General features: G+C 43.5%; 1 protein-coding gene across 2 annotated transcripts in view; it reads right to left on the bottom strand.

Moving 5' to 3' along the window:
• The window catches only part of LOC133130319 (talin-2), a 115,896-nt gene that overhangs the window by 57,017 nt on the left and 35,737 nt on the right, over nucleotides 1-23,142 (bottom strand). For both annotated transcript variants that reach the window (XM_061244808.1, XM_061244809.1), the window contains exons 3-10: nucleotides 9,704-9,877; nucleotides 7,921-8,018; nucleotides 6,719-6,848; nucleotides 5,820-5,972; nucleotides 3,888-4,030; nucleotides 1,499-1,626; nucleotides 1,239-1,302; nucleotides 861-965 (exon numbers count right to left, since the gene is read on the bottom strand). In XM_061244808.1, coding sequence (XP_061100792.1) covers nucleotides 861-965; nucleotides 1,239-1,302; nucleotides 1,499-1,626; nucleotides 3,888-4,030; nucleotides 5,820-5,972; nucleotides 6,719-6,848; nucleotides 7,921-8,018; nucleotides 9,704-9,839 — 957 coding nt within the window. In that variant the 5' untranslated portion in view covers nucleotides 9,840-9,877. The remainder of the gene's footprint in view (nucleotides 1-860; nucleotides 966-1,238; nucleotides 1,303-1,498; nucleotides 1,627-3,887; nucleotides 4,031-5,819; nucleotides 5,973-6,718; nucleotides 6,849-7,920; nucleotides 8,019-9,703; nucleotides 9,878-23,142) is intronic.

Here is a 23,142-nt window from a genome sequence, read left to right as displayed (position 1 = left end):
CATTTGTTCAATAGCCCCACTGCTTGAGACAATTACGACAGAACTCAGAACATCTGGTCAAGTCTTAAGGACACAATTTTGAGCATGACTGCCTTTTATGTTTCCAGTGTTTAATAAAAATTATCATTTGACATTGTTTCTTTTTGGCACATTCCCACTTATGAATCCACTGAGTTTCACACATCTGTCACTGCAGTCCACCACATGCCCGCACTTTTTATCTGACACTTTGCTTATACCAGCCTCAACGCCACTGCTGTTTTGTGCTCATTTTCATTTGCACTTGTTTCCATTGTTTGGCCCACAACTGTATTTACATCTCCCCCCTTTGTTTATATCTGCAGTATATGACTCATGCCTGTGCCTACAGCTCAATTTGGGTCGGTGCCAGAGAGATGCCAGAGTGAGATAGGAACGCTCTGGCGCTTGTCAAACACTGACTACCTGCAGCCTAAACTCAGCCACACCAGCACACTGTAAAGCACATTGTACAGCACACTGTAAAACACACAGTGAATCACACTGTAAAGCACACTGTACAGCACACAGTGAATCACACAGTGAATCACACTGTACAGCACACTGTAAAGCACACTGTACAGCACACTGTAAAACAAAGAGTAAAGCACACTGTAAAGCACACTGTAAAACACACAGTGAATCACACTGTACAGCACACTGTACAGCACACTGTACAGCACACTGTAAAACACACAGTAAATCACACAGTAAAACACACTGGAGAGCACACAGGAGAGCACACAGTAATACACGCAGTAAAACACACTGGAGAGCACACAGTAAAACACACAGTAAAGCACAGTGCGGTTTAACACCCTCTGTTCCTGCCGTCATCTTACCTTCACCAGGAAGAAAGACACGCCGTAAGTCCGCAGGGACCGGGCCAGTTTGACATATTTCACTTTGGCTTCGATCTCACTCATTTCCCCACAGTTCCTGTGGTCCTGTCAGTTTCAGAAAACATTTCAGCACTGTAACCTTTTAAACCTTTCACTGTGTTACAGAGGCATTGGACACACGGTGCACCATAGGGAATGAATCCTCTTCAAATTTACTTGGCAAATCAATGGACTGTGATAACAGAATTTTTTTACTTATTTCCGGCTATACTTTTGATATGAAAAAACATTTCTATAAAGTTAAAATGCCAGGTAACATAAGCAAAACATATTATTTAAGACATCAGGATAAAATACATCACATACAGTATAACATACCTGAAATATCTTCTTCTCTGCCCCCCTCTGCTTGATATACTCTTTGGGCAGAAATTCCTTCAAGCTACAATAAATCAAATTTAAGTGACAGGTTCATATTTACAAGCTTTTACACTTCTTCCAGAAAATGCCAAAACATAATGTGCTCAATACATTAAAAGATAAATAAATAACTAAACAGCCGTTGAGGTTGAAGTGGCCACCAAATATGGTGCATTATTGGAACAGGAGTGAGTCCAATATGACAAAAGGGGGCTTACTCAAGGAAACCTGGTTTGTGTTTGTGTTCAACATGCGGTCCAAACTGGATCTGGGCCTGAATTCCTCCAAATTCACAGGCTTTATCGAAAGACACTGGGTGGGAGCCATTGAGGATGTCGTCTCGAGCCTATGGGAGAGAGAGAAATAGAAAAAGAGATAGAGAGTTAGCCTGAGAAAAGAACAACATACATGACATTACCGTTCACCATTAAAGAAGAGATACCGTACATGCCTTCTAGAAGAGTAGCATAGCAGCGGACTTGGAACAGACGGCGTACTGACAAACCAGTTCACCTCGAACGCCCGCTCTACTGAATGTCTCTCGAATGGCACACTTACATCCACATTTATGGAGCCATTCATTATTTCTGGCTTGTTGCTCACTCAAACAAGCGGTTTTCCTCGTGACATTCACTTCCTAACCAAAAGGAGCGGCCGGGGCTTGCCGACAGGGAAGCAGCTTTTCTTCAGGATGCGCCGTGTTCTTAGCAACGCTCTCCGATCCTCTGACAGCGCGACATGATTAACGCCCCCCTGCAGGACTAAACATTTAAACCCATGACAGTCGGAAAAAAATCTTCCCCATCCTCGCCATTTAACCCAGCAGGTTGGAAACAGCTGCCTTGTGTGATCGCGCAGGCTGTCATTATGCCGGTTGCATCCTTGAGATACGGGGGAACTTGAAATATAAAATTACCCATTTCATCTCCAAATTTCAACAGCTGATCCCTCTGTGGCACAGCATGTCACTGTATGTGATGGAACCAAGACTTCAAAAAGGGTGAATTTAAGTGTCCTGAAAATTCACTGCAAACTAGACCAATTTGAACTTGTGATCTGCAGCCTCAAACAAGCTTGCACAAATGACAGCAGTAGATAAAATAAGGTTCCTCTCATTGCAAGAGGAAGGAGGAAGGGAGAGGTGGAGAAGAGAAAATACACCCATCAGGGGGATCTAAGACTGGTGTCACATCCTCTAACACACCCATTGAGATTTTTATTTTATTTATTTTAATCAGCGCAGAATGAAGAGCTAGCCGTGGAGAACTGTCCTTCATAGCAAAAATAAAGGGCCAAAGCAGAAATCTGAGATGTCTGCAGCAACAATCCACTGAGCAGGCTTTCTTGAATAGATACTGTAAAACTACAAAAATGTAGATACTAAAGAAATATGTCGTGTCCTGGGATACATACGACTGCATACACGCATGCACACACACACAGGCACACATACTGTACACACACACACACTCAGTGAACTAGTGCTTATGCACATCCTTCTAAGCCTGCACGCCCACAAGCAGACTGTTTACAGCGTGAGTCCACCGATGAATCAAAGATGTGTTAACTCAACACAAGGAAGGGACGTGGAAAAAGTCAGCGCTCTTCACTCAGCCTGGTCTTAAAGGGAAAGACCGTGATTTTCCCTGGGCTTGGAAAAAACACATCAGTGACTGAAAGGAGAGGCCCAGAGTGGAGAAAGCGTTTGCACTGTCACACCACTGGCCAGTGAGAGTTCATCGCAGAATTGAGAAAGCCTGGTCAAGGGCCAAGCAATATAAACATTGCAAACCAACTACAATAAAAAACCCATCAGTGGTCAGCTACATAAATATCGTACTCCACAGCTTATATAAAAGTACTTATAAAGTACTATTTAAATACAATATGATTGCTAAACTATATGAGTAACTGTTCAAATAACACAACTGAGGTCGGGAAATATTGACAGATCATTAACAAAACAGACATACAATTTATCTGCAGTCAAAATCTCCACAGAAGCGGTCAGCTCACAAACAAATTATTCCTCCGAGCATTGTTTTAATGAAGCGTTTTATTAGTATTGTTCAGCGAGGAATTTAAGAGAAGCCTTCACATGCCATGGCTTAGCATGAATTCATTACTTCCTAACAAACAAATTAAGTCCAAACTTCTGCCTTAAGGACATCAATGCAGATTGTCATATGTGTTATAATTATTAATGAACCATTTCAGGACTGGCCAATAGAATTTCATATCACATCACTCATAGTTAGGTGCTGAGCAGAGAGGAGTATGACATGAGGAAAAAAATTAATGATTGCTTACACTACTGATGCTCCCAAAACAACTTTTCATGAAGACAAAGTATACATTCTGTTCACCCAAAAGTTTTTAAATACAGAGGCAGGATGCCCAGGGACATGTGAAATGAAATGGATTTGTAAAAATAAATTTGACAATTTAACCTGTCCAAACTGATAAAGTAGAATGATAGGTCTCCTGCATTTTTGTACAAAGGTTTTTTTGGCTTTCACTGACCTGAATAACATCACTTGGATTAAAACATGACCACAGAAGTTAGCCATGAGAGTGGTTGGATAGGAGCAGGGTGGTTGAGCTGACCTGAACGTAGAGCAGGTTGAGCTGGACCGGGTCACGGGAGTCCACGTTCTGGTCTGAGTAGAAGAACTTGCGCCTGAGCAGCAGTGTCTCGCTCTCCTCCACTCCCTGCTCCCGGAAGGTCCGGCCGTGGTCTAACCAGTTCACTGCGGAGGGGGAGACGACACGCACGCCGCCCCCGTGAATTATGGGCTATGTCTATGGAAACCACAGCTGCGGACTTGTTATCCAGGGGCAAATAATTTAGCAGTTTTCACAATCTGACAGCACATACAGTAGAACCGAATCACCAAGGGGGCAAACGAGGTAAAGGCCAAGCTTCAGTCTACAAATACAAATTCAAATCCATGACAAATCCATTTAACTAGCAGCAAAATCACTCATATACAGTTGGCTGGGTTTGTTACTTGTAAGGGAGGCAGACTAGAATAATAAGTTGTTGTTAGAAGAGGTGTTGAAGGGGCAGTAGGGGGCACTCTGGGCTAAATACCACCCATCCCATAAGATTGATGGAGGCACTGGTCTGAAGTCCTACTCACTGCAACACTAAAGATCCCACATTACTATCTGAAAATGTTCACCCTGATGTCCTGATAAAATGTCCACAATACCTGCCCTCTACGTCTGGCCATCTGATCAATTCTCCTATCTCTAATTAACAATTCACTATTCACTTTTATTTCTCCATGTTGCCACTGCAAATGAGAATGGTTTTCTCAGTTGACCTACCTGTTAAGTGAAAGTAAAATAAAAAATAAACATTCTGCTACATATGCAGAGGAAAGCCATAAACCAGTCTAATTAAGACCCCGGAGAATGGGCCAGTCACCAAAAGCTCTCAATATCCTGCTTTACAGCCAGATAAAGTGGACAGAAAAGCAAGAAATACTGTTGACCAGTTTTAACCTTTCCCAGAACAAATGTAACAGATGGTTTTAGGAAGAAACAGATGTACAACCTTCAAAAACATGCGCCTGGTTTTGACAAGAGACAAGATAATCTCACTGCTCACATGACCCAGGCTCATCCTTTGGCGTGTATATCATACACCACACACACGCACGCACGCACGCACGCAGCCCCAAAGGGAGGGTTATTTATTGATAGACAGAAAGAAATACAATGTCTGCGTCTCATCTAGGAACTTTTGAACTATGACGAGCATTATGAAACCTCTCAACAGGAAACAAAGGAAAGGAAATCAAAGTTGCAAAAAACATAATTTCAGGTGGCAGGTAATTCAATGTTAATTCTATAACTGATACAAATCTATTAATGAGCAATCATATTTCTTGTGTATTGCTCCTTGCAGCACAAGATAACAAGATAACCAGATTATGAACCTGAGAATCACTCTGTTACCAATAAACACCCTGACATAAACGCAGATATTTCAGAGCACTTACACTTGCCACATAGAAACAAACACATTGAGGCTGTATCATTTCCCTACGGAGATAATAAGCCAGTTTTCTTACATAACTGGTTGAGTTTGAAGTGCACAGATATACATAAATAAAGTATGAATATGCTAAAAACCTAAACAGCTGTTAAGGCACAAAGTCACAGATGTATAGTTCAGACATGGCTGGCTAGTGACCACACACAGAGCTCTGAGAGATGTCCAGAAGCTTTAGGCACATGGGAAATGGAAACCTTGGTGGGGAAAAAGGCAGACGGTCACAAGCATGGCCACAAAGGTAATATCAGAAACAGAGCTGCCAGATGACCAGCCTCAGCAACAGCCCTTCATGACATGAAGCACCGCTTGGTCTGGAACCAAACCTGACCACAGCCATCGCTCTGTTCAGGGAGAGAAGCATTTAACTCAGACTGGGCAGGTACTGTGGCCTTCAAGGACACGTCTGTGAAGCCCTAACGACACTGCTGCCCTTCAGGAACGAGGCGCAGACGAGTATAGTCATTCAAACTCACAGTCATCGTCCGTGTGAAGTTTGGCCTTTAGTTTCTCCATCTTCCGCTCGTCTCTCAGCAAAGTCCGGTCCTTCTTCAGGGTCCCTGTGCTCTCCTCCTTCTTCTCCTCAGGGAGCTCCTGGATCAGGGAGTACTCCTCATAATTGGTAATGCCTTGGAGGGAGACATGGGAGGATAGACAAGGATGGACAAGGGAGGAATAAAAGGGTGAAAATTAAGGGAGAAAGGCAGATGGAGGGTAAGAGAGGGAGTGGAACAGAGTGAAAGAAAAAGAGTCAAAGAGATGAAGAGTGAGGGATGGCAGAAAGGAGAAAAGAAGAAAGAGAAAACTCAGTGAGAGAACCATCAAATTCCTGACAGTGAGCTGTGTCACATGTGTCAGAAGACTCCCTGCTGGGCAAATAAGACCGTCAGAACTGGAGAGCAGCCAGGACACCTAAGGGGGGAGAACCCAACCGGACATTTGCATACAAATACCCTGGCAGGTATCTCTCCCTGTGCCCAGAGTCACTGTAATGTGGGACTCATGGTGGCAGTCGGTGGAAAAGATGCAGTGTGACCACAGTAACAGAGCCACCACTTAACTGAATTTGTTATTTTTAGTGCACTATTAGCTACTTTAATGCTATTTTAACGCAACACACATTTGGTTACAGCACCAATTTAGAGACACATCTGATCTAGCTACCGGGATAGAGGGAAATACGAAGGAACAAAACCAATTTGGGCCAAAACAGATGTATTTATCTGTATGAATAAATAAATGTTCCCTATATTACATATTATGAGTATATATTACTTGTAAATCAAGCACACATAGGACTCTGATTCATATAATTTTTCTTTTACAAAGTTCATTTTGAGAATGAAATGTAAAAAAGGGGGAATGGGAGAGTTACCTATTCTACTGCATATGGTCACAAGCAGCTCTCCCACGGTTTTTGAGTCATCCACCATGATGGTTTTAATGGCGCCATCGAGCATTTTAATCTTCTGCGGCCTCTGCTTTTTCTTGTATTCCAGAATGTCCTGAGAGACACGGAGAGCAACGGAGCCAGCAACTTTAATCTCACACACACAACGATGCAAGTCTGTCAGGATGCAAAAAAACTTCTCCTCACATGACAGATTGGCCATTCCCCATGTCATGTCTCCTGACACATAAAGCAGCATGAGAACAATTGACTTCTAAATCAGAGCCATTCATTCTGAATGTTCCTCCTCAGTAATGCTATAGCACACAGGCCAGATACCCTGACACATGTGCGGCATCTGTGCTGTTTTGGTTCTAGCCTTCCAAGCAGTTAAGGGGTCTTCCCCAGCTTATCTACAAACGATCATCAGACCCTACACCCCAGCCAGACCTCTTCGTTCAGCCTCCACAGGCCGCTTGGCACCTCCCCCTCTCCGAACCTCCACCTCACGCTCACGACTACTGTCTGTTCTGGCTCCACGGTGGTGGAACAAACTCCCCGTTGAGGTCAGAACTGAAGAATCTCCCCACCTTCAAGCGCAAGCTGAAGACACACCTCTTCAAGCAGCACCTCTCCCCATCCCTCCCTACCTCCCTGTGAACCTTAATTGTTGTCTCTGTGACTTGCTTTGTGTATCGGTATTTTTAGTTAGCTAGGTAAGCAGTGTTTGGATAGTGAACTTTGGTCACTTTTGCTCTGTTGTTTGTTTCTTTGTTAAAAAATAAAAATAAAAATAAAAAAATAAAAAAATAAATAAAATTGGCCCTCGTCCTTATCTTTGTTGTACAGGTAGCAGTTGAAATTGTACTTCCCTCTAGGGTCTTTCAGCGAACTTATTCCTGGTTATGGGTATGCACTTTGTTGTACGTCGCTCTGGATAAGAGCGTCTGCCAAATGCACTATATATCCTCTACATCTAAATGACACCACTTACAGCACTACAACAGGAGAGGAGACAGGTGGGTAATCATGTGTCACTCCCTCCATAAGCATATACATATAACCCAGCAATAACACTTCCCTTAATCATTCTGATTCACACACCAATCAAGCCTTACAATAGCACATTTAATTGTGAGTTAGGACTTCAGGAGTGCACAGTCAACCAGAGTGACTGTATGCTTTACCCCATTCCGAAGCATGTAGTAATCAAGGGTTCTCCCAGATTCCAGCCATATTCCTTTCCTCGGATCATCATCCGAGAGGAACAGTCCATAGTCTGAGGCTGAAAGAGAGCAGGTTTGTGCTTAAAATGAGGCAACAACTTAGAAAGTGAAACTAAGAGTCTCTTTTGTGCTTGTGATCCTGAAATATTTTTAACACCATCAGAAAATCTACAGGTCGGGAGCCAGTAGGACACTTCAACCTTGATATGACTGTTTTTCTTTTCCCAAGGCTGAAGTGTCCATTTCATTTTTTTTTCCCACATTAATGAGGGCAATTTCATCCTAGCAAGACAGCTGTTATGAACAATCCCATTCTGCGCGCAATGGGGAAAAAAATGATTTCATGTCTCATAGAACTACAAAACTTCATGAAAAAAATAAAAAATAAATAACTGACACACAACAAAGCAGAAAATACTGACAATGACAGATACTAGACCATTTCACTCAACAAGACACAACAAATGTTTGACTTAAGTATTTTGCTTCCTAGTCATAGTGCCTAAATGTATTTATATTTCCTGCGTGGCATTGTTTAAGCATTATTAACAGACCGCAGCTTGTTTTGACAGAATTGTACGCTAGCCACAGTCAGGCCTGGGAAGCTATCCTCCTGCTATTCCATCTTGATTAGTAATGAAAGGGTTGAAGCTTTAATTTAAGTTACCTATTTAGTAAGACACCAATTGCTAGCAAATAAAAACAAAATGCTCGTGTCTGATGACCTGGAGTCTCTCTACATCCTGTATGCTCTTTAATATATGAAAACATGAGTTTAAAAAAACCATATGTAGTGCAGTATGTGCACATTACTGAGAACAGCGGCAGATTGGGCCACTAGGGAGACCAAAGTAATTGTTTAAGCATGGAGTTCAGAAAAGAAACCTAAATCTGTGGGCTTAAAGATGACCAAGTTTGCCCTTTAATCACTGTGATTCAACATCGCCGTCTAATTCTGAACACTTGTCATGGCTTTAGTAGCCCCACCTATTCTACACCTACGTAAAACAATAGACTCAGACCCATTTGCTACTTGAAGCACTATATTCTCACTTTCTATTACATTTCACTCTGTTTTTCTCACCAGCATAAAATGAATAAAATGAAAATAGAATTAAAAGTTGTGACTGAATTTCATCATGGTCTATTTTCAGCAGCATGATGGCGTCTAGTGTGAACTTGTCGATGCGAGGAGATGCATCGTTCTGCATGACAGAGTTGGCTGGAACAGGCAAGCATCCATTTACTTCCTGCTGAATACTAAATGTTTTTTTTTTTTTTTTTGTCGGGTCATAATTAACCATAGAGCCCATGGGGACCTCACAAGGCTACTGACACTTTAGGAAGTCAAATGACAACTGAAGACCCTAACTAAAGCACATTACTTAACTATGGTAGAGATTTAATTACTACTAAGTTATGCAATATCGGCTGTGATCTGAATAACATGGCATCAGGTCTTTGTTGCCAGAACATTTTTGCAAATAATTGTGGATGCTTAAATGTCAGCAACGGCAAATATATAATTGGAACATGAAATGTTAATTAGGTTTTCCTGAAAAGGTCAGTACATATTTGAAAAAGGCTAAAAATGCCTTTCTGAAAACACACCATTCACACATCAAGTACATGGCCCTGACCAGACAGCAGACAGATCTAGAAGTGTACAAATACACATCTCCACTGGATGATTGCCCGTCTCACACAGAAGCCCTGGATGATGAGAGCCAGAGCGTGTCCTCACCCTGGCCTGTCTGAGCTTCTGGAACCCTCTCCCTGATGATCCGGCAGGCGTCGTAGACGGCAGTGGAGGGCTCGAACTGCATGGTCTTCACCACGTTGCACTGCCGCACGCAGATCTTCAGTGAAAGGGCCACCATCTTGGCGGGTGGTGTGTACGCGTCGCAGACGTCTACACCTGCAGAAACACAGTCAGAGAGCAGTGCCATCAGACCTCAGCTGTCTGAATGGGAAAGCAGTATCAGTTATTACAAAGTCTAATAGGAACCTACACACGGATACAACCCATCAACAAATGTAGATGAGCTTCTTTCCATCTCCAATGTTCAAATACATGTTTGTTACAAATATGTAATTTCAACAATACAATGTTATTATACAGATGACATATTATTAAGCTTTATTTCCCGATACGTATATAAGCAGAATATATCTAAAATGTATTTCCCAGACTATTATATTCAAACTGTACTTCAAGGACATTGACAAAATGGGAGAAGATTGCGCCTTTCAAATGAAACTGGGAGAAATGGATATGCTGTTAATGATTTTTTCCAAAGATCACCTTGCCTAACCCACCCATAACATTAATATGATTCCGACCGGAGCAGGTCGCAAGTTGAAAGGGGTTGCGTTTCAAAGGAAAAATAAAGAGCTCTGGAGAACCCATCAGTAATAATCACACCGATCTTCAAACGCATTTTATTTGCACCGATACGTGAAATGAATGGGAATAAACCTGGGAGCCAGCGACACAACTCCATCAGGTAGAGAAGGCCACAAGCATGGCTCCCACACACCCTACGTATGGCGCTCTCCGGGGAAAAACAGGAGGCGGCCATTTTTGCACAGCGACACAAGGAAGTCATTCTGTTCCTGAGGCTTCCACACACTGGCCTTTGAGGGACAAGGGACAACAGGGGATAACAGGGGATAGCGGCAGGACTAGCATAAGCATTCTTACAACCTCAAATTGAACATGGGTATTCAGAGAGTTGAGCGGAGAAAAGCTGATGCATTCTGTGATCATCTGTGGGCAAAAAGCCAAGCATACCAGATGCCGTCAGGATCATTAGTGTTCTGGTACATAATTACCCATGATTCCAGGCTTTGCAGCATCTCTTACATGAAGGTGCCAAGGTCGGATCAGTACATGGAGACCGAATATTAAAAACATAAAAGGTCCAGGATGAGAACCTCCTCAGCGCCTTGAAATTCCCTCTTGAAACTTCTCTATTGATATAATTTATCTTCTCAGCTTACGGTACAATCAATACATCGGTCTCTCAATTAACATGTCGGTGTTTAAACATTCCTGGTAGTCACATCACTTCTTTTTCAATATCATTTCCTGGCTTTTCTTTAATACACTCTTCAAAGGGAAACTACTTTCATAATAGTGCAGAGTGAAGTCTGAATTATTGATTTATTAATTAAGAGAATGACTGATCAAAAGGGCTTTCTGACAATTTTACCAAAGTTATTCATTTTCAACAATAATATTAGTCGGTGACAAGGGTCATATTAGTTACATGGAAAAGCATTAATTTTTCGAGTCAAAACTCTTGCTAGACATATACCATCCAATATAAACCATTGAAAATAATGTATAATTCACCCGAAGGGTGACTTTGAAAATAGGTTGTGACCGTGTAGATGCATTTGCAATTATCACAGCCATCAAAATATAATTTTTTACATCAGGCTAACATCAGGCTCCGCATAATTACAAACCCACTATTTAGATAGCAAATTAAATGTTTGGTTTATCAAATTAAATGTTCATTTACAAAACCAATTACTTTTCACTGACCTACATTTTGAAGCAGGGAAAATATGATTTCTTTGGTAAATCAAATTGGCCATAACACTGCAAGGCTGCAGCTTCCAAACAGCAAACCCGGGCACAGAGACTGAGAACTTCGCTGTGTAATCACTGCAGGCCTCAGAGATCATGCTTTCCTTCATCACCCCCTGCTCCCGTGCTAAAAGATTTTATAAAACCCCATTCCTGTCTGTGAAATCAGAAAACGTATGACCATTTTTACACCTCCACCATGGTCTTGTTAATAAGTTGACACTCCCTGCTACAGTTAAATAAATAATAAATGCAGAAAAAGTTTTATTCTTCATCAATATTCATAGACCAAAGGGCCCTGCATAAGAGAACAGAACGGACAGAACATGCAGGTCCCGATCCTCACCCATTTGCGCAGAAGTAATGGACTTTCATGCAGTGCTTGAGGTGAGAAAATGTGGTTTGATTTGAATATTTAACCACAGAATATTTTAATATCAAGTGCAAAGATTCAATCAACTGAGCTTCACATTCCTAAAAGCCACACAGAGGTCAGTCACCAGAGAAGAGCCCCCGCAGGCCAGGCACAGCATGTGGTGGGTGACCCTGGCAGAGGGTCAAGCAACAACTGAGAATACTCTTCATGTTTTTGTCCCCCTTTTCCTCAACAGCAGACGTGAAGGATGTCTTCCAAGATCTTGTTTTCACAGCATTTTATCTCTCTCCCTTCCTCCCTTTCACTATTCTGTTCTCTCTCTCCCACCCTCCATCACCCCATCTTCATCCACCTCTCTTACTCCTAGGGATGACCAAATGGCACAACATTTCTCAGGGCTGCCAAATTCAGGATGCCAAAGTGGGCACTGGGGAAGAGACAAAGGCACACAACTCGGTTTGGAAAACGATTAAAAAAACAACACCAAACAACAATAAATTACATCTTTTCCTCAGCTAAGAGACAAATGACATCTATTACAGCCAAGGCATTCAGGGGCCACCAACAGCTCGGAGGAAATAAGGAAGCCAACAGGAAAAATGACGCAGACTTTAAAACACACTGGAGTGCATTAACAAGGTGGCTTCACCCACACTCCCGCACATGATTTATAACTGCAGAGCTGGAGAGAGATCACGTCTTGCCGGGGCTGAGGAAAACCCCCACCCCTGCCGGACCTGGGTGGAGCTTCCCGCAGATGTGCGGGGGCTGCGTCCCGCCGCACTGCCGGGGTGCAGAGGTGCGGAGGTCCACTCAGACCCAACGCAGCTGTGACACAGCACAGAACCAGCGGAGTTGCGTCACAGAGACGGAGAGAGACAGCATGGAGCGGTGGGGTGGGGTCGGGTGAGCTGTCTAGCACTCTCTTTCCAGGGCAACATAACACAGATATGAGTCCTTTGTTCAGGACAGAGCTGTATCCAGTAATGACAGTCCATCTTCCTGTAGCTTAAATCCTACAAAGCTGCAGTTATAGCTCATAAATGTCTGATGATTATTCAAGGAAATCATCAATTGATGTTTGGTTGGATGCAAACCTTTACAAATATTCCCTGTGAGGGCTGAATGAGGCAAAGAAACGCTACATTTCATTTCCAAGCAGACTTTTTTTCAGAAAATATAGATACTATAAACAGTTAAGCTTTCTCCAGAGAAGCACACAGGTGCCCTTTAAACCATGCATTTACCAACAGTCAAACAGATAAAGGACCAGATCGAGAGCAGATTAGTAATGATTCCTCTGTCATCAAGCAGCCAACAAAGCCCTGCTGCCTTCCTCTGCTTGTAATGTGGTCTGTATGTGTATCTGAGTACTGCAGACTGCCTGCTCTCTTGAGGAAAGACTACAGGTGGAAACACACAACCGATATTCACAGCCTCATGCATCACTCTGCAGGGGGTGTACAGCAAACTATGCTCGGAGGAAACTAGACGGACTGCCATTCCAAAGTTTAGCTCCCCCAAAATATATATTTTTTTTTTTGCAAAGTGAGCCAATTGCTAATCAGTGAAAGAAATCCGCAAAGCAGACATCCAAAGCTTCTGGGCACATAATACAAAATGCAGTTTGATTCTTTGTCGACAGCAATCAGGATCATGCACAACTGCTGCTTTTTATCCAGCGAGAGCGCAGAAATCTCCCCTCAGTGCGAGCCAGACAGCTGAAATTGTGAGAAACTTCACTTTGCAACAGGACGAAAAACAGATGTGCAGTGTCCTTCCTTTTCTCCAGGGGGCACCGACTCCAAATGGAGAGAGCCTCAACCCTGTCCCCTCCCCCCTACCGTCACCTACTGTGACCTCAGGTCAGGGGTCAGCAAAGGTCACGGCCCAGTTACACTTTCACCGTCTGTCAAATGCGACAGTGAGCAGGACCCTGGACCCTTGCATTACATTCCTTCAGGTTAATGACGAGGTCATTTCCTTTCCAACACCTCCCCCCACGTCATTTCACCATCACTGAAAGGTAATCCTAGGGTCACACCTCCAGTCATGATGGCTAACATGGGGGACTTCCAGATTTACAGGCACTGAGGAGAGATAAAACCATGATCATATTTTACAATATTGCTTTTAGTGCCCCAACTCTCTTCTTCATCTTATCTTTATAATGCATATTTTGACTTGCATGCATGTCATTCATTTGAGTCTGGAAGTCTGGATTAGACCAATCAGCACAGTTCTTGTTCTTTGCTGTGACTGCTCAACTCTCAGCCAATAATGTTCCATCTCCACAGAGGACTGTCAGCACCAGCTCCACTAAGGCAAATATTTTGCTTTTTCTTCATCCATTAGTCATAACGTCTAAGGTGTAAGCTGGCCCAGAAGACACGCAGAAAAACACAGGCTGCTTAGAGGGACGGGTAAACAAACATTTGGGTTAAATAATAAAAAGGGGGATCTGGAAGGGATTTATCTCGGGTGATTTGTTGCACAAATACTTATAAAAGCAAAGCTCTAGGGAAGTGCCTTTGCGCTCATGTTGAGGTCTGTGGGGGATTTTGCCTGATAATACCCTATTCCGCATGGCACCTTGGGCAATACAAATGCTCACACACACTCAATCAGCAGACCTCCCTGTGGGCTCCCCCTGCTTTTATGAGAGAAAGTGAAGGCAACTGAACCATGGGGGGCAGGATGGTGACATTTTTGACTGGACAGTCACAGAGTTCCTGGCAAAATCCTTTCACTGGACTGCTGAAGAGGTAAACCATTCTGTGATTGTCAAAAGTCAATGCAATACTAAGATGTTATATATTTATATCTTCTCCAATATGACCATGTTTTACGTCTATTACAGGTTCCGATGGATACTGATACAAAATATAGCTATTTAGAAGTGTTAGCATTAAAAAATATGTACTATAGATTATTCTAATGATCTGCAACTTTTCATTTTCAACTTTTGAAAAGACTGGGACTGGTTGGGACTATGGTATTTTGTAGACAAGTAGTAGCTACATCTCTCTCTCTCTCTCTCTCTCTCTCTCTCTCTCTCTCTTACCTTAAACAGCCTACCAGTATTTGTCCTGTCTTTCACTCATATGCGAGTATAATAGGCCAGCGCTATGCTTGTATCTTGACAATCCTTATACAAGCAGATAGGCTCCACGACAAAATACCAAATGAAGGCTGATATCTCATAATGCACCGCTTCCGACAAATTCCAGGTAATGCATAGTGGTTCTCAAGAAATGGGTCAAATCCAAAACAATTCTATAAGACGTACAATAATGCATTAATAAATATTTAAAACGAAAAATTCTGCACTACGCATACCTTTTAAATATTAATAAAGCGGAATTACTACCAATCAACAGCAAACCCATTTCAAATGAAAGCTTTTTTTGAGGCTCTTAATAAAAATGTTAAATGTTAAATGCTAGAATTTTCTGTATCAAGAAATGTCAACGTCAGCAAAAGACCATCACGTATGAGAAGATAATATTGTTTGTTATACAGCGATGCAGCCAGGCAGGATGTATAGACTGCTCTCTCGGGTTCCAACCCGAGCAGAATCAGAAAGCTCAAGGACACATTAGCATGTCTGCTGACGGACCGAGCCAAAGCTTTGACCTGGCCCGGGAAGAGAGCGGAAATCAGACAGGATATTCGTGGGCAAAGAGACAGACCGCCACAGACGGGTTGGCAAACTCTCAGAAAAGGCAGTTCTTAACTTAAATGCTTTTTTCTCTTTTACGTGGTTAGCAGCTAAATGTCCTCACATGGTCTTCTGAAGACCACTGTTCGACACTGCGTTGTGTGAGGATAAAGTCTGTTCTGATCAAAGGTGGATTAACATGCTCGTTCTCTGTATTATCAATTCACTGTCAGGGATGAGAAAAATAGTTCATGAGATCTGAGAAGATTCTAAGCAGAAGCTTAAGTGAAAAGCCTAGTGTGAGCGAGCAGGTCACAGGAAAGTGTGTTTACATTCAATCAAATGGCACAGACGTATTATGACAATGGAATAACACAAATTAATTTTAGAGTTGGTGAAAGAAAGCCTGTGGGAGAATGACAGCTTGAAGACAGGTTTGTTTGCACCTGCATGGTTTTGCCATGCGCTGGGGGGGCGCTGAGGGGTTTCAGCTAAGCTTCCATTTCACTTCCGCTGATGCTCCCTACCCCATTCCCTACATCCCCACCAGCGTGTCATCGCTTCCATCATCCATCCTATTAAACGCAGTCAATAGGGATGCAGACACACGTGCACACACTTAGCCGCATGCACAGAGATGATGTGTGTACAAATATGCATAAGGCTAGCACCAAGGTGAAGGGGAGAGAAAGGGAGAAAGAGTGAGAGAGGGGGATAGATAGGGAGAAAAAGTGAGAGAGGGGGAGAGTTTGGGATAAAGAAAGAAAAGGGGAGAGTGAAAGAGTGAGTAAAGTAAGAGCGAGAGAGTGGGAATGGAGAGGACTGGTGGGAAAACAACACACCTATCCATTCAGTAGTGAAAAACATAGCAAGAAAAGAGTAATAATTATGATGGTCACATAAACACAAAAGTAACCATCAGCGACACATACTGTATACAGTCCAAACAATGATGCACACAGGTACCTGCACGCACACACAAACGCAATGATGCGTGCGCCCAAACACACACACACTCTCTTTACCCAGCCAGCGCACACATTGGACGTTCCTCAGCAGACGATATCCATCCCAGGCCTTCCACTAATAAGGTGACGGGTTATGAGATTTGCGCGAGGCACTAACCAACAACACGATTTGTGTGTGCAGTAACTGCCGACAAAGCGAGAAGCGATGACACATCCGTGCGCGGCTGCCAAGGGTTTGTGAACGTGAGTGACGGTCACGGTGCGCGTGGAAGCCGTCTCCATGCTGCCCCCAGTGACCCATCGAGCAAAACATTTCCCTCTCCTCACTCTCCGCACCGTTCTTTTATCGTTAAACTCAGCTTGGGTTCATCGTTCCTCTGCGAGTTCACAATAAATCCACATAACTGTCTGGAAGCTGGCGGTGTGACTGCACGTCGTCACCAAGCAACAAACGGCTTCTGTACGGAGATACTCCATCCTAACTGTGTGTGAGAGCCAGGTAATAACGAGGCATGCTATAAAAACCCCAAAATGGTGGTGCTAACACGTAGTTCATTTCAATGTTTTAGGCGCAATAATGAATCATGTCTTGCTCAGCAATCCTGTATGAAATATGAAAACCACACTGACATTTTTCCACACAACACCGAGGATAGTAAATCTGTACTGAAGATTCATGGGCGTGAACCGATAGCTGAGGCCGTCCATGTACTGGAGTACCGTGAAATTACACTACAAATTTGACACAGCACTGTAAAACTGACTGAAACAAGGGGCCAGACAGACATGTCCACATATTTATTATGTAAAATGGTCTTCTCTGTTCCTATAAAACATCAAATACATTTTTATTCTCACTAATAATTCACATCAAGCCTTAGTATGATGATGGGCTAGTTTAATTTGGACCTGCATAAGCTTTCTTGGTCTGAACAGACAATACATATCATGTTAATAAAAATGCCTGCAAACAAAACATTTGATCAAACTCTCAAAGTGGATGAAAGATATTGATGGAATGCCCTTCAGCAGTCTGATAAAAAAAAAAAAGTGGTCAACCCCAAAGCATCAATCTTCTTGTAGTTCTCCACTTTCACACACACTTCCACCAGGACTGTGCCATTCTCAAAGCTTTATTGTGAATTTTCAGGCAATTTTTCAACTGAACAGTAATGCTCAGATCCACAAGGCATTAGTGAAAATTCCTCATCATCATTTCTTTCCCTCCTGTTTGAGTTTGGAAAGTGTAGGCTGGCCTCTGTCTAAGGACCTGGGTTTATACTCAGGGCCTGAAGTCCAGGAGTTGCAGAGAAACAAACAGGTCACCTCAGGCTATTAATAGAGCTGCCAAGTGCCTGCCCTGTCTGAACATCTCACTGTACACGACTATGGAAACTCAATACCCACAATGTCAGCCAAGCAAGATGCTGCTGTGCATTGTGGGACAGAGATGCAGGTGGATGTCATGGTGTGGCCAAAGTAAAAATAAATCTGCTGAGCAGACTGAAGGGACAAGAGATATTACACAGTGCCACAGCATGCCTCATCTGAAATCTGACCTCCTCAAGATAAGACCCTTAAAATATATATTTGCCAGAAATATAAAGTATTTTCCCCAAGAACTGTTTTAAACACTGTAGCAATACTGCATTGTCACTAAAGATAACATAATGAAGGAATACAGCACATTTCACATCTAAATGTTCCATGGTAGTGAAAGCTAGAAAACTCAATATAAGGAATATAAGGAATATAAGGAATACTCAATATAAACCAGAACTTACATGAAGCTTACATGAAATACAATAACTCTGCAGAAGGAATACACACTGTTGGAGGTTGTAGGATGTTTAGTGATCAGCAAGTAAGTGCTTCATTCCGCAGTTCTCTTACGGGTTCTATGATATACAGTACAATACTTGCAGAGCTCAACTGTCAAGATCAAGGGTGCTTCCAGGACCACTAATTACTTGGGTAAGTTGAACTCATTTGGACTACAATATGCAGATGGTGCGCATCAGATCACCTCAGGCTAACAGCTGAATAGGAGAAGAAATAATGATGCAAAAAGGGTCTGTGAGAAGCGCGTTCTGTGGATATCTTAGTGTGAGGTAGGGTACCCCCTGTGTGCGACCGGGATAACTTCAGAAGCTGACAAGAATGATAAATCTTGTCCTCCTCTCTTGGAAAAGAAAAGGAAAAAATCCTCCACAGCAAGTACTCGATCACTCTAAAAATACCGAGCAAAGTAGAACATCGGCGAGAGCTACTTCTCGCGACTCCTCTGAGATATCAGCAATAAATAGACAATTTGATTTTCAGCCCATTTAATAAGAATTAAGAGGAAAACCTCCACTTAGCACCACATTTCAATCCAGCCGTGCTGATTTTTCTCAGCTGGAATTTTTAAGTCAATTTGCCATGCACAAAACATTTCTAACATGCCATGCATCCCGTGGCCCTCGATGCCACAACAAACACAAAAGGAACAAGCTGTATAAAGTAAAAATGCCAGGAGACAGGAACTGCAGAAGCTAACTAGATGGTAACTTTATTATCATGAAACAAGAGGCATCTTGTGTTCTGTGGAACATATGCTTAGCGTGTCACAGATCCACCGATGGTATTAATCAGGGCTGTGGCAGCCGCTTGTTGCTGTAGGACACCCAGCATTGAGGAGGGCTGGGGCAGAGGGCTGGAGCCACAGGCTGTGGAGGAGCCATCTGCTCCAAAGTCTGGAGTTACATTTGGACCCCCTAGTTCTGAGCACCTCTAATCTACAATATGCTGTAGACGGGTTTTGACCCTTTAATTCTGACCATCTAATCCAAGGCGTGCGTGGGGTTCCAGTCGTTCCTCTTGCAGACATAGATCACTGTCAGCGCTGCAAGATGCCATATATGCACATGTGCACACAAAATTAGCAAGGAATTAAAATGCACCTTCACAGATGCCCATAAATACAAATGCATTTCATTCCACAGGCTTCAAAAAGACTAACTCAGTTCACACACACACACACACACACACACACACACACACACACACTGTACATGCTTAGAGTCATAATGCTTAGAGTGTTAACATGTGTTCATGCACACACACACACACACACACACACACACACACACACACACACACACACACACACACACACACGCTCACAGTCATATTGTAAGCAGAGCACACACCACACTATCCAGTGTGTGCAGTGCCCTGAGCACCATGTGCAGTGAGCAGAGTGAAGTTCAGTAGCAGGAGAATAGGGGAGCACCAGGTGAGTCATGCCTGAGGGCAAAGAGAGGAAAACACACACAGAGCCTTTATTTCCTGTACAAAAGGACCGAGCCCTCATGCGCCAAGTGAAATTTTCTCAAAAGGGAACTAAGAGCCCTCAAACTGAGCATTTACGGTAAAGGAATAAATGCAGTATTTAAACAGAAAAAATCACCCCCGCTATAGAGCACAGTGGGAGGGCTGAACAACATGTGGTTGAGAAACAAAGCCCAGTGCATTCCCACCCCCAGGAGTGGTCAGTGTGGAGGCGTGACCTCACAGCAGCAGCCGGCCCCGGGACCAATGGTGCTTACTGTACATGACTGCTGGTCTCCATAGAAACAGCGCTTGCTTGGATTAATGACTGGTCCAGATGGGAGGGGCAAAAAGATTATCAGGGAGGATAACAGCAAAGCATGCTGGTCCCATACACAGGTATCCCCCAGAAAAACAACGGGAGTGAATCGCTCCTGCTGTATAAAGACCCTGAGCACTTTACCCACGTCCTCCTCTTCATATGGAAAAAAAGAAGTACATGAAGGTGGTTGCTACTCTGCTGGTGTTAGTCACATCTGTCTCCGGTTTCAGAGACCTACAGTAGATTCACTGCCTGGAAGACAACACACTTTGCTGTCTCCGTTTGAAACGTATATCTAATTGCATCATTTTCATAGATAATTGAACAACAATACCTATTAAAAAATAGCCCTGTGAGTAAAGATCAAACAACAACAACAACAACAACGGTACCTACAGCAGCACCAAAACCAAGAACGTCCTATTTTTTTTTTAGCACTGAAGGGTAGAGGCCGAACAAACTGAATCAGAGATGCAATCATCACACACTGACAAAAACAAAAAACAAACAAAAGTAACCTGAAAAACAGCAAAGTCAAGGCTAAATGGACAAATAAGAAACATCATGTACTGCTTCAGGCTGCAAACCTCCTCCTAGAATCTTTCTGTGGATTCCATTCACTCACAAAGCAATTCATGGTGCCTCTTACAGATTAGCTATGCAGTATGCAGTCATAGCAGCAACAAGCCCCCCTAGGCTGTCCCACTGGCTCACTGCCTTCCCGGGATGACACATTCCCTCCAAGCACAGCCCACATATCAACAACCGCATGAGGTCAGGCCCTCATAACCCTGCACCCGCTTCCCCCCTCTGAACCAGAGACCCTACGAGTCCTGGGGCACTCACAGGGCAGTAAAAGGCCTTCTGAAGTCTGCCACTGTCGGCACTATAAATCATACTCAGCCTGTGAATCCTTACTTCTCTGATAGTGTCACTCAGGAAAGAGTTACACTTTAACCGGCAGTGTTCTGCTGTTTCACATGGTGTGGATTTCCCCTTTGGCATTCAGGAACCAAATAAGAAAAAAGTAAACGGCACTTGAATAAATAAATAAATAAATAAATAAATAAATAAATAAATAAATAAACAACACTGTCTGGAATTTATTAAAATCCTAAAAAGTGTTTGTTCTGGACTATTTATGATCACTTCCATTCACCAGAGTAAAAACAGATGCTTACATCTGATTGCTGTTACATGTTCAGTTATGTTTCTTCCTCCAGTGAAATGGACTAGGGAGTGTACACACCAATGATGAACCCTGGTCATCTCTGCTTATACAGATCTATGACCAGCTGGAGCGTCACATGGTCCAACTGCTCTCGTGAGAGTGAATACCCAAAATTCCCATAATCACTTACTTTTCCTTCTCCCATATTTGGAAGGTGTTGAAATGAATGCAGTCCAGCTCTCCAGAGCAAAGACTTCTCACACTGATATTCCTCAAGCTTTTTCACACGGCACGCAAACCACACTGGCACACAGCAGCCACACATCCCATCCTAAGGCACAGCCACCCTCAGCCCGCTTTTAATAAACAACACAAATGATTTCAAACAGAATCAAGTCACAGCAGGCTTCCAGCAATACAGCCACAAACATATTACTGGGTAAGTTCATGAATAAGACTTCATAACATGAACAAACAGGGTGTTGCGCAGCGAGTGCATTTTGGTCCACATGGATTGCATCCCTATGTCGGATGTCCATGCTTCAACCAACAGATGGACAGTCATGTCACAGCATATTATTACCATTACGCATTTGGGTTTTCCTTTTAAAGCACATTTCCCCAATTCTCTCATCAATCTGGAAATGCTAGTTGTCCATTGAGTCATCAGAGGGTCACCGGAACCCATTCAAGAAGCTCCGCAGCTGGAGAGTGCGCACTCCTCTTATGCAAGCAACTATTCCACACCCTGCAGCTACCCTAACTTGAGCCAATCAGAGGAGAGAACTTCTTAGTCTTAGCACTGGATACAGGCAGCACATGACCGACAGCCGAGGAGTGACAGACAGCCCCGGGAACCCTGGCCCACATAACCAAACCTTATCCCTGCACTCCCACGCACAATCAGCTAATGACAAGCCCGAGGCTTGAACCTGCATCTATTGGTCCCTGGCCTGGCACTTCTTGTGATCCACTCAGCAGCTCAAGCATCTTCAAGTATTCCCCACTACACCCACGCGACCATGGATGGTCAAGAGCCCGTGGTCGAAAAAACGTGGGACAGCCGACCCCATAACAGCCACCAACCCAGTAAAGCTGTATGAGAGAAAAACATTGCATGGCACAGGGTGAAAAGCAGGGTGATCCCAGTGTATGATGAAAACAAAAACAAGCTTCTTTCTCCCGCACTCACAGAACACGGGGGTGGGGGTGGGGACAAAGGCATGCAGCTTACAGTACAGAAAAATCTTTGTTGGGGGTTGGAGATTTGCCTGCTCTGACGGGGAGTGATGGGCCCTGGGACAGCGCTGCTATGCCCCGGTGCACCGCGCACTCCCCGCTGTGTCCTGTAACCCGCGCGGCCCCTACAGCTGCACCTGGGACCTGGCCTCTCGCATTGGCTCCGGGTCCTGGCCCGAGACTCTGGCCCACGGCCTCGTTCACACACGACTGGCCAACGAAAGCGGTCCCTGGAAGGCGGCTGTCTGGTGTCTGCCTCTCGACAGCTATGCGAAAAGAGGCAGAGTGAAACTAACAGAGCCGCCTCCTCCTCTTAATAATATATTCTTTAAGCACGGCTCTTTGGGAATGTACAACTCAGACACTGCTGCTTTCCAAGGAAAGCCAATCACTGGATGATGTCTAAAAGTATTTACAGCATATATGCGGTATACCTCACTGACAAGATGTTGACGAGATGTAATGTTGCAATGGGCTTCACTATATGGGGATATAATGGGGACGTTGTGTGGGAGGTACTAGCACATCTTTTATTT

The sequence above is a fragment of the Conger conger genome, chromosome 6 (genome assembly GCF_963514075.1).
Source record: "Conger conger chromosome 6, fConCon1.1, whole genome shotgun sequence".
NCBI lineage: Eukaryota > Metazoa > Chordata > Actinopteri > Anguilliformes > Congridae > Conger > Conger conger.
Note: the sequence above shows the minus strand (reverse complement) of the source record. Positions and strands in the feature narration are given on the sequence as shown.